Below are 12,236 nucleotides of genomic sequence, written 5' to 3' on the forward strand. Positions count from 1 at the left end.
ATCAGGGGACATTTCCAGAATCAATTTGGAAAGACATCGTAGGAGTACTGGGGTCCATGCATGGCAGTATATTTTCATTATCATCGTAGTTGACAGATAACACCACTTAACAGTTTAATAAATGTTCATTCCATCTAATTCCACAGTTTACTTGAAGAAAAGTTACCATGTTTGCATACCTCACTGTAAAATGTCTAAATATGTGATAGTTATTTGAGTGGTTCAGGGCACTTTTAGATAATAAGAGAAATTTGGGGTTTTTGCAAAACAGTAGTGTCCTTCTAAGGGCAAATTAATTTACATTGATGAGAGAAAATAGCTGTGATGAGGTTGAGCCAAGCAGGTTCGTGGCAGTAGCTTGCAGGAGCTCCCGGACCGAGTTTGCAGTGTGTGGCCAAGTGCTTCCCTAGCTAAGAGAGCAGTCAGTATATTCGCCAGCCCCTTGTCTCTGGGGACAGCAGCGTGTGGTCTTCCTCGGGTTGTGATTCCTGAGCAAGACACCTCTGCTGTGCTTTTGCCCTTTTCCCTCATGTAAATATACAGTTAGGCTGTCTTCAGCTGATTATCAAGTATTTTTAAAAAGAAGAATCAGCTTTCTGATTAAAGCAATTGAGAGGAGATGGTTAATGTTAGCTATCCTTCTGGCCTAAAAGAACTGGAAACTGAAGACCTGACTCCTTCCTGGTGATTAAGCTGGTTTTCAGTGTCGTTGTGACTTCTGAACAGGCAGATGGAGACCATCCTTTCCCCATAATTAATTCTTATTTCCCCTGTCATTTGCCTCTGAAGTTCCTAGATAAACTTGACTGTTGCTCCCAAGGTTAAAAATCCTTAGAAAGGGAGGTTTTGTTTTGTTTTGTTTTGTTTTGTTTTGTTTTGTTTTGGAAAAATCAGCTGAGAAAGTGGAGCACTAGTTGCTGGCTACTAGCCATGCAGAACCATTTCTTGGGCTCTCCACTGTATCAGTTAATATTCCCAAATCTTCTGTTTTGGACAGTGCCAAAGGGGAGCATGTAAAATCACTGTCTGTGTTTCCCTTGTCTCGGGTGTGAAGGTGGGTGTGTCTTCCGCCCTCAGATGCTGGAGAATCAGATGGAGGTGCGGAAGAAGGAGATAGAAGAGCTCCAGAGCCAGGCGCAGGCCCTGAGCCAAGAGGGGAAGAGCACGGACGAGGTGGACAGCAAGCGCCTCACCGTGCAGACCAAGTTCATGGAGCTGCTGGAGCCCCTCAACGAGAGGAAGCAGAACCTGCTGGCCTCCAAGGAGATCCATCAGTTCAACCGGGACGTGGAGGACGAGATCGTGAGTGCCTCCTCACGTGGCCAACCTGCAGACCGGGTTCCCACTGCTGTACCTGACCCACCTCAGTCCCTGGGGGTGCTGAGTTGTCACAGTCCTGCACCATGTGTCCACACAGAATACACCTCTGGGTTTCTGTCTAGTTTTCTAAAGATAAATTGAGGGCTTTAATGCCCCAAAACAATCATTTTAACAACAAAGAGTAGGGACTCCTGGAGAGTCTGGCATTGTGGATAAAAGTAAGGTCTGGAAGACTAGCCTGTACCCTTCATTGGAGAAGAAGGGCAGGCTCCCTGGGCCACCCCTCTCAGTGGGGCAATTGTTTCTTTCTCCTTTTTTAAAAAACTTTTATTAAAGTATAATGGATTTACAATGCTATGTTTCTGCTGTGCAGCAAAGTGACTGACTTACAGATGTATGTGTTCTTTTCCTTTATGGTTTGTCACAGGATATCGAATGTAGTTCCCTGGGCTGCACTATAGTATCTTGTTGTTCATCCCCCACTAGGGTTGAACATGCTTCCCTCCCATACTGGCCTCCTTGCTCTCCCCTCCTGCCCTTGTCTGCATCAGATATTTGTTCTTTTTGAGTGGCCCTGACCACCTGTTTACAATTCCTTCCAGTTGTGGGTTGGTGAGAGGATGCCTTTGGCGACCTCCACGGATCATGGCCACAACCTCCAGACTGTGCAGCTGTTGATAAAGAAAAATCAGGTAAGCATGTCTGCTGGGGCCAGCTCCATGTTAGGAGGCAGAGAAGGAGGAGTTCAGAGGACGGGCAGGTTCTCCTTGGCCCCAGGGCCTGGCGCAAGCAGCCTGAAGGGGGAGCTCAGAAGACGGGCGGGTTCTCCTTGGCCCCAGGGCCTGGCACAAGCAGTGTGCTGCTGTGGCTCAGTGAGCCTTGGGTGTGTGTTTCCCAATCACATAGACCCTCCAGAAGGAGATCCAGGGGCACCAGCCTCGCATCGACGACATCTTTGAGAGGAGCCAGAACATCATCACCGACAGCAGCCTCAACGCCGAGGCCATCCGGCAAAGACTGGCTGACCTGAAGCAGCTGTGGGGCCTCCTCATCGAGGAGACTGAGAAGCGGCACCGGCGGCTGGAGGAGGCGCACAGGGCCCAGCAGTACTACTTTGACGCGGCTGAGGCCGAGGCCTGGATGAGCGAGCAGGAGCTATACATGATGTCCGAGGAGAAGGCCAAGGTGAGGACAGAGGCTGAGCCCACCCCCCCCAACCCCGTTCCTGCGCCCGGGGAGCCTCTGGCTCAGACCAGAAGCTTGTGCTGCTGGGGGTGGCTTCCTTGTGCAACATCTGACTGTTGCCTTGTTTACGGGGGCAGCGCGGTGCATATAGGTGACTGGAACCTGGCTATTTGCCCCTTGGTACAGAATTTTCTTCTCTGAATCATGATATCTGTCTGCTCTCCCCTTTTTTAAATAGAAATTTGCCAAAGTCTTTCTTTTACAATATACTAGATGTTTTTGAGACAGTTTAAAAGTACTTGAAAGTACTCTGACCAGAATGCTATCATCTACATCTGTTAGACATGGAGAGTTTTTCCAGCCAGGACACACTTGGTTTGCCTGGGCTTTGCCTCATATGTTGGAGGGTCCTCGTCACTGTGCGTCACTCTTATGGCCATCTTTCAGAGGCTCCCACGGCCCAGTCCACCTTGCCACTCTTGAAACGCTTCATACTGCACTGCCCATGTTGCACTTGTGGCGCTTTTTCTTTCTACTGTCTTCCTCCCGCCCCCCTGTGCTGTGCAGTCAGCCAGTCCCGCTTTCAGGTAGTTTGGATTTGGGGGTGGGGGGCAGCTGTGGGTGTGACAGTCCCCTGTCTGTACAGGATGAGCAGAGCGCCGTCTCCATGTTGAAGAAGCACCAGATTCTGGAACAAGCTGTGGAGGACTACGCGGAGACGGTGCACCAGCTCTCCAAGACCAGCCGGGCTCTGGTGGCCGACAGCCATCCTGAAAGGTGCGTGCCGCTGCATCAGCATGAGACTGGCCTGGCAGTTCCTCCTGGTCAGGGCCTCCTGCATGAGTCTTTGAGAAGCATTTTTAAAACAGACCCAATAGGCCTGTGCTGAACAGGAAGGGTGAACCTGTTAATATTACAGGCGCTTGCTCTCATGGGATAACTATCTCCTGCTGGCTAAGCCCTATTGAGAGATTATTGGTGTCGTGAGTCAGGGGTGCAGATGCATGGGTACAGGGTGATCAGAGCACCTGCGCTTGGGTTTAGAAGTGTTGTAGTAGAGCAGTGTCTGTGTGCTTAGTCACTCAGTCGTGTCTAACTCTTTGCAACCTCATGGACTGTAGCCAGCCAGGCTCCATGGGATTCTTCAGGCAAGAATACTGGAGTGGGTTGACATTCCCTTCTCCAGGAGATCTTCCCGACCCAGGGATTGAACCCAGGTCTCCTGCATGGCAGGCAGAGTCTTTACTGTGTAAGCCACTAGGGAATCCCATTGTGGAGCGATGGATAAGGACATGTGGACCTGTGAAATAATGAGAGCTTCCAAGAGAACAAAATGATGCCACTCTTAATTCTTATACTTTGAGTCTTGATAATGCCTCAGAAATAAGAAAAAAGAGTGTGTGGCACCCTGCCCTGTTTCATACCAAACTGACACACTCACTGCAGTGGTCGTCATTTTAGGCTTTCTCTGTAACTGCCTTTTGTGTCTCAGACAGACAAGGATCAGCTTTGGGCATTAACCAAGGCAAGTTGGAGGACAGTCCTTGGCTGTATTGGGATGGGGCCCTTTCAGGAAGTTGGCCGTCCTCATCTGCAAGGCTGGGCATCGAGTCCTTGTCTGACTGCTTACCTGCTGGAAGGCTGTCCATCTGAGAAAAGTTAGAAGCAGGGTGGCGGGGTGGATGCTGCTCCCCCAGGACCCAGGAAATGGGAGCAACAGGGCCCGCCTTCCTGGAAGGAAAGAGCATACAGCCCAGAGATGGTCAAATGCTTGCAGACGGGGATGTCTTCTGTCCCTTTGGCAATGTGGCCCCTGAGAACAGAGGATGGCTCCCTCTTCCGAGGCTAATAATTTTTTAACATCAAAGGAAATCCTGACGGTCAGAGCCATCAGTGCAGAGCATTTCGATTTCTGTCCCCTCCCTCTCATCACAATCAGGGTGGCCTTTGTCCTTAATGACTGTGTTTTGTTACATGTTGGCGTTCCATTACCTGAAGTTGAGGTCAAAGTTGACTTTTATTTTGGGGGCTAACTCAGTTAACCTTCAGATTCCTTTGAGAAATTTTGTATAATGTGACCTCCTGGCATTTGCCCTCATTTGCTGTCTCCCTGAAGATAATGGGGCATTTAAGGCTCACCCACACCTAACCCTGTCTCACTCCTCTCAGTGAACGTATAAGCATGCGGCAGTCCAAGGTAGACAAGCTGTACGCCGGCCTCAAGGACCTGGCTGAGGAGAGGCGGGGCAAGCTGGACGAGAGACACCGGCTGTTCCAGCTCAACCGCGAGGTGGATGACCTGGAGCAGTGGATTGCCGAGAGGGAGGTGGTCGCGGGGTCGCATGAGCTGGGCCAGGACTACGAGCACGTCACGGCAAGTAACACAAGCAGAGCTCGGGTGGGCCTGTGGCACGTGGCAAACTGTGGGAAGCCCTTCTCATTCCCTGTCTGTGAGCAGAGGAAACACCCCAGACTCGAGTCAGAGGTCATGGAGTTTCATTTCAACTGGTCGCTTTTGTCATCGAGCAACTTGGAAGTTGTCATGTTTGAATCTCTGTGCCCATTCCTCTGGTCAGAGGCGGTGGAGCTGTGCTTGTCTCTGCTGCCATGAGTGAGAAGGAAGTCTGATTGACATGAGGCTTTGGATCTGACATCTGTTAAATCAGGTGTTTTTTCCCCAAAGGGTGTTCAAGTGATCAGTAAATGAAGTGTTCATGGTGATCTCACTGGTTTCTTTATGCTCACCCCTGTTTCAGATGCTCCAAGAGCGATTCCGAGAGTTCGCCCGGGACACGGGAAACATTGGGCAGGAACGCGTGGACACAGTCAACCACATGGCAGACGAGCTCATCAACTCCGGACATTCAGATGCCGCTACTATCGCCGAGTGGAAGGATGGGCTCAACGAGGCCTGGGCTGACCTCCTGGAGCTCATCGACACTCGAACACAGATCCTCGCTGCCTCCTATGAACTGCACAAGTTTTACCACGACGCCAAGGAGATCTTTGGGCGCATCCAGGACAAACACAAGAAACTCCCCGAGGAGCTCGGGAGAGATCAGAACACAGTGGAGACCTTACAGAGAATGCACACCACCTTTGAGCATGACATCCAGGCCCTGGGCACTCAGGTAGGCAGGGCGCCACCCCTGGCTGGTGGGAGGTTCTCTTTCCATATAGCATCTTTGTGCCCCTCTCAGCATCTCTCTCCACTCCTTGGCTCCTCAAGCATGCCTCAGAGAGTGGCCCAAATTAAATGCATATGCGTGTGCATGCACACACATTAGACATTGTTGTAGCACTCCATTTAGGAAAACTTACCAGTCCGTAGTGCTCTCTGTCCCATTTGCAGACACTGTCAGATATCTATCCTCCATGATTAAGATAGTAAAGCAGCTGCACACACACATTTACAGGTTACGGACCTTCTCAACAAAAATTTGAATTCTGTTGGCATGTCCATCCAGAGTCAGCTTCCTAGGTGAAATTAGTGGTAAAGAACCCACCTGCCAATGCAGGAGACATAGGAGACATGGGTTCAATCCCTGGGTCGGAAGATTCCCTGGAGAAGGGCATGGCAACCCCCTCCAGTGTTCTTGCCTGGAAAATTCCACGAACCAAGGAGCCTGGCAGGCTACAGTCCATAGGGTCACAAAGAGTCGGACACGACTGATCATATCCATCTATAATAATTTCCAAAATGATACCTTATTACTTTGCATCAACCAGAGTCTGAGTTATGTATCAGAGAATAGAGAAGATTCTAACATTTTAGTGTGCCTGGTCCTTTCACCTCTCATAGAGTAGTTAACACTCAGGTTTTGTTTAAAAGATTTCTGATAAAGTGATAACAATATAACAGCAAGGGTCTGTAGTGTAATCACTTTCTAGTTCATACACTCATTTCTACAGTTTCCTGCTCAGTCTTATATCTGTTAGATGAAAAATACTAGCAGCAGGTCTTTCCTCTGCACCTATAAAATCATTTGCTTTTAGAACTTCAAGAGACTCCAGAAATGGGGAGTTGCTCTCTCATTGTTTCATTAAATTCCTTCACCATATGGGGCTCAGAGAGATGAGGGAGCCCACTGCGAGTCCAGGAACACCCAGGGCAGGAATCTACCCTGTCAAGCCTGATAGTGTACACCTCTCCATACCCAGTGGGCCAGGCCATTTCAGCCACAGAAGTGTGTGTGCCCCACCCCTTGTACACTAACAGCAGAACCTGTGAAGGGAGGGCTTGTGGGTGGACTCCAGAAGCCAGCAGAGTTTGGGGCCCTCTGACCCGCCACCATCCTCCATTCTGCAGGGGAGCAGAGGACGATAAATAACCTTACATGTATATCATTTCCTCAAAGTGTAAAAGTATATGTAGGATAAATTCTGCCAAGTGGAATCATAAAATCAAAAGGCACACACGTTTGTGGTTCTGGTGGGTCCTGCCTGTGCCTTGTGTAGGAGCTGTAAGCCGTTCTTCCCGCCAGCAGTGAGTCAGCTCACTGGCATAGACATCCTGAAGCTTCCATTTTTGCCAAATGAGAGATGACAAATTACAGTATCTCCGTGTAGCATCTTCTCATAAGACTCATTTTCATTCTTGTTCCCCAAAGCTTCATGTTGAAATTTGACTGTTAAGACTTTTTCTTCTTTGGCATCAGTTTTTTTTTTTCCAACTACGTTGAATGTGGCATTTTTGTTACTATAGTTGGAATATTCTGTTGTGGGAGCTCTTACAGGTGATATGTGTGTACTGTTTCCAGCAGCAACATCACATAGCAATGGAAAAGGTGTTTTCAAAATGAGTTGTTCTTAGCAGTGTCTCATTTGTGATCAAGAACACCTTCTATACCATGCAGGAGCAAATTAGGTATTTATTTTTGGTGGTATGTGAAAGCGTACCATGTGTTTCTGTACCAACTTCACCTGCCGGGCCACCTGCAAGGACTTTTCCTGACCAGGGCTCCTGTCACTGTGAAGGGGGGACAGTATACAGAGAGAATGGGTGGTGGTGCTGGTAGTCCAGAAGCCCAACTCTGACCTGGCTCATCTCCCGGTGGTTCCGCAGGTGCGGCAGCTTCAGGAAGACGCGGCCCGCCTCCAGGCAGCCTACGCAGGCGACAAGGCCGACGACATCCAGAAACGGGAGAATGAGGTGCTGGAAGCCTGGAAGGCCCTGCTGGACGCCTGCGAGGGCCGCAGGGTGCGGTTGGTGGACACGGGAGACAAGTTCCGCTTCTTCAGCATGGTGCGCGACCTCATGCTATGGATGGAGGACGTCATCCGGCAGATCGAAGCCCAGGAGAAGCCCCGGTAACGCTGCCTGCCTCCCTGACCAGGGCCTTGCCCCAGAGCTTCCTGGCCAGAGGAGGGGCGGGAAATGGTCTGGGGGGCGAGTGGGGCGCCATTGTTTCACCCAGTTGACACAGTTGTCAGGGAGGAAGGAGTCCAGTGTCATCAGGAGCCCTGTGGAGCCCTCCCTGGTTCTCCCCCACCCTGTCCCCAGGGTCCACGCTCACCCAGGCCCTCCCACCCTCGTCTGTGGGCCTCATGCTTCACAGCAGCCATGGATCTTGGAGCTGATTAGTGAATGTTACCCCTGGAACAAGATGGGTTTTCTGTGTCTGTTAGGTTAAAAGAATACTCTGTCCCTTCTTATGCACATTACTAAAGGTGCCTCCAACCCTCCACATCTGCTTTAATGGGGTCCTGGCATTTGTATTTAGTGTTTGTCCTTTATCTTCTTTTTGGCCGTGTTTCATGCAGAGCAGTGAAAAGAAGCTCATAGGTGAACAGGCAGGCACATCCACAACCTCCTGTTCGCCCCTGCCGGCTCCAGCCCCCACCATAATTGAGAAAGGGACTGTGCCCCAAGAGGAAAAATATGGTTATTACATGTATGAAGCTGTTATGTTTCCTTTGGTCATGACTTCCCAGTCAGTAGGTTTTGATGGATGAGAAGTCTTCATGGTGTCATTGATTTCTTGGCTGGTTTCTGCTCTGTGTCTTCATGTCTAAATAAGGAGACAGTATTTACTGTTCTTTGAAACATGTCCTGAACCTTTGGCAGCTTAGTAGGGCATGATTGGGGATGGCTGTTACTCCTCTGAACCTTCTTGAAGAGGATGAACTGGATTTTAAAGTAGAAGTTTGAACAGAGATCCAGTGGGGTTTTTCTGGTCACCATTGAGAAGAATGACTATAGCACAAACACATGCAAAGAAAAGTGGGCAGGCTGCAAAGCTGGCCCTGAAATATTCTTTCTTTATGCTGCAGCTCTGTGACCCAACCTGGGCTCAGACTGAATCAGACACCGTGCTGTCAGTTTCCGTCAGAGTAATTACGTGTTTAGAAACCTGCATGAGCATTTGAAAAGCTAAGTCTCATAAAGAAGTATTATTTGTATAATTTTAGGGATGTGTCATCTGTTGAGCTATTGATGAATAATCATCAAGGTATCAAAGCTGAAATCGATGCTCGTAATGACAGTTTTACGACCTGCATTGAACTGGGGAAATCCCTGCTGGCGAGGAAGCACTACGCATCTGAGGAGGTATGTGCTGCTTTGCTTCGGGGCCCAGGGGTGAGTGCAGCTGGTGTTCAGATGTAGAATGCCTCTCTTGGGTGTGTATGTATGTATTGTACGTATGTATGTGTATGCATATATATTTACACACACACAGAAATCTGTGTTTGCATTCATACATACCTAAGTACATGCTTACATGTATTTCAAAACTGCTTGCTTCTTTCTAGAATAAGGCATTTAGGCAAGACTGTAGGCCTAAAACCAATCAATTTGTGGTTTACTCTCACCTCCTCCATTGGTCCTCCGCATGGGTGACACCCCTTCTCTATCCCCTATGCCCTAGATCAGTTTGCTCCTTAGTGCATGGTCGCTGAGTCAAGTTAGGATGCTGGTGATACTGAGGTAAGTGGCTGTCAGCGTGAGGCCCCCTTCTAGGGCTCAGATGTGCCCTCAGAGAGCTTGGGGCTTGGCCTTCTCACTGCCCCTCTCTTCCTGCATGTGTGCAACCCAGGAGCCCCAGAGTCCAGAGAGGGCTTACAGCCTTGTTGGCCACCTCGCAACAGAGCAACTTTGGGTGGAGCTTGGCCTTCCTCCCAGCCCCCTCTGGAAGGCACATCGCCATGCTTTTCTCTCCTCTCCTGGCACACAGGTGGACTGAGTGGTCCTCACATCTTTCCTGCCTTAGTGGTGCTCTCTCTGTAAAATGTGTTTTTCCTACATAAAGTGGCCCATCAAGGGGCAGACTAGGAGGATGTGGTCCAGTCTATTAAGATGTTCCTGGGGTCCTTCTTTTCTCACAGATCAAGGAGAAGTTACTGCAGTTGACGGAAAAGAGAAAAGAAATGATTGACAAGTGGGAAGACCGATGGGAGTGGTTAAGACTGAGTAAGGATATACTGAATCTCTGCTCTTTCTGGGTCCCCACTGAAAGCAAGCGACTTTATTTACCTGCTTTAATTGGTTTGATACAGTGTTATCTCTTACTGATTTTTAGACCCTTTCTGAATGCTTGTTTGTTAATATCTTATTTAACTCTTTCATGCTAATAAGTATTTTTAAGTGGTTCTCTGTGTCACCTTCATTATCTTTCATGCCCATGATTGCCCTCAGTGCTGTGAGTGGTATCTAGGTGTGTAGGAACAGCCCACAGGATGTGCATCCCTTCCTACCCCCCCCCAGTTATCTTTAGGAAGACTTGTTAACTGCAGAGTCAAGAAGATGGAAAGTTGGCTTGGTTAGGTCTTAATGAAAGCTAACAATAATAAAGAATTTTCAGTGAAGCAGGCATTATTCTAAGTATTCTATATGTTTTTTCTTTATTTACACAATAATATTCTGAAGTAGGTTCTATTTTTAGTCTCATTTTATAAGAGAATATGTGAGCTAACAGAATTTATAACATACAGTATTGGAAGTAGTATTTATGAACACCAAAGGTAGTCCCAACTGAAGCATTATTTACCGTATTCTGCCATTCTGTGCTTGGGGCTCCAGAGTCTGTCTTTATAGCCTTATTCTCAGGTATCAGAAGTGCTTTCTAGAAGCAGAACCCAAGGGTCCTTTTCTTAAAAATGTTAGGCCTCATTTCTTGAGCGCCTCATCTCAAGAAGTCCCACTCTTGACCATTCTCTGGGTGAGAATTTGGTCTTAATTTTGCCCATTCCCTGGGCAGGTTCATTTCAGTTCAGCAAAGCCCAGAGTATACCCCACACTGTGAACTAGACACCAGGTTGTGTGCTGAGCAATCCTGATGAGGTGAAAAGTCCCTCGTGTGGTGCAGTGTTGGGGGCCACCACGGTGACACCGATGCTGCCCACAGTCTTTTTCTTACACTGCTGCTTAGTGTGTAATGAAAGTGCCAGCCAGCCATAGTACAGACGGAGCAGGCTCTGACCTGCCTTCTCACAGTGCAGTAGTTGGAGGGCACGCTGTGTTTTCTCAAGTGGAGGACAGAATGAATAAAGCAGAAGCCTTTTAGCCCATACTATCCCCGCTTTATATAGGGCTCCCAGACCCTTCCCTCCCTTTCAACCCCCAAAGTAAAACATAGCACTTCCAACCCAGAAAGTGTGATCGGTGGATGGCTGCTCCATCAGGGGATCTGGTTGGACACAGGTTGTGAATTCCTGCAGGGCCCCAAGGCTCACTTCACTATAGTAGGGCTGAGTGAGCAGAGCATATATTCTGGTCCTACATGGTCTTGTGGCAGCCACTGTTCTCTTGGGGCTCTTTAGAACCTGTACTGTGCTGGTCCAAATTGAGATATGCTCCAAGTATAAAATTTCAAATACAGAAGAAAGAAGATGTAACACAGCTCAGTAGTCTTTCATTTTTTTTTTTTTTTTACTGATTACATGTTGAAGTAGCACTTTGATATATCAGGTTGTCTAAAATGTGCTTCTAAAATTAATTTCACCCGTTTTTAATGTGGCTAGTAGAAGTTACATGTGTAGCTCCCCTGATGTTTATGTGGACAGAGCAGGTCTGGACTAGACTAGGCAGCTTGTGCAGGCCGCTGCCACTAGAGGGCAGCACCACCCCCCTGGCTGCCCAGTCGCCTGCCCACAATACTCACTCGGTTCTCCGTGTGCAGTCTTGGAGGTCCATCAGTTCTCAAGGGATGCCAGTGTGGCCGAGGCCTGGCTGCTCGGGCAGGAGCCCTACCTGTCCAGCCGAGAGATAGGCCAGAGCGTGGACGAGGTGGAAAAGCTCATCAAGCGCCATGAGGCTTTTGAAAAGTCTGCAGCGACCTGGGACGAGAGGTTCTCTGCCCTGGAAAGACTGACGACGGTGAGTGACCACTGGGAGCCGGGGTGCTCTGTGGTGGTTCCCATGGGAAGCTCTGCTTCCCGCTCAACTAGACCTGGGAGTTCATGTCATTGCTCTGTCCTTAAAAGCATGAAGCGTCTTCCTGGACTTGGTGTTCCTCCTGGTACAGGACCTGGGGAGACAGCCCAGGGTGACTGCTCCTCAGTCACTTCCTCAGTCACGGGCACAGAGATCCATGATCACTTCCTGTCTGGGCATTGATTGATTAGCGTTTGCTTTCCTCTTTTGATCTGTTCTTTTTCCCCTATATCTCATAGAAGCTGTGGTTCCTAGGGATCATAGCTGTACAGTTATCTTCAGATTTCAGAATTGGAATTCCCATCAAGCAGGAGTAGCTTATCCTAGACCACCAGGCTCTCCCCAGTCCTGATGATCT

The 12,236-nt window shown here is 48.9% G+C and overlaps 1 protein-coding gene across 2 annotated transcripts in view; it reads left to right on the plus strand.

Moving 5' to 3' along the window:
- SPTBN1 (spectrin beta, non-erythrocytic 1) overlaps positions 1-12,236 on the plus strand; it is a 200,731-nt gene that overhangs the window by 177,158 nt on the left and 11,337 nt on the right. For both annotated transcript variants that reach the window (XM_020915122.2, XM_020915124.2), the window contains 10 exons: positions 1,078-1,302; positions 1,923-2,012; positions 2,227-2,505; positions 3,152-3,282; positions 4,675-4,879; positions 5,262-5,636; positions 7,571-7,815; positions 8,917-9,055; positions 9,832-9,916; positions 11,625-11,821. In XM_020915122.2, the coding sequence (XP_020770781.1) occupies positions 1,078-1,302; positions 1,923-2,012; positions 2,227-2,505; positions 3,152-3,282; positions 4,675-4,879; positions 5,262-5,636; positions 7,571-7,815; positions 8,917-9,055; positions 9,832-9,916; positions 11,625-11,821 (1,971 nt within the window). The remainder of the gene's footprint in view (positions 1-1,077; positions 1,303-1,922; positions 2,013-2,226; positions 2,506-3,151; positions 3,283-4,674; positions 4,880-5,261; positions 5,637-7,570; positions 7,816-8,916; positions 9,056-9,831; positions 9,917-11,624; positions 11,822-12,236) is intronic.

Source organism: Odocoileus virginianus, chromosome 2, assembly GCF_023699985.2.
Source record: "Odocoileus virginianus isolate 20LAN1187 ecotype Illinois chromosome 2, Ovbor_1.2, whole genome shotgun sequence".
In the NCBI taxonomy this organism is placed as follows: domain Eukaryota; kingdom Metazoa; phylum Chordata; class Mammalia; order Artiodactyla; family Cervidae; genus Odocoileus; species Odocoileus virginianus.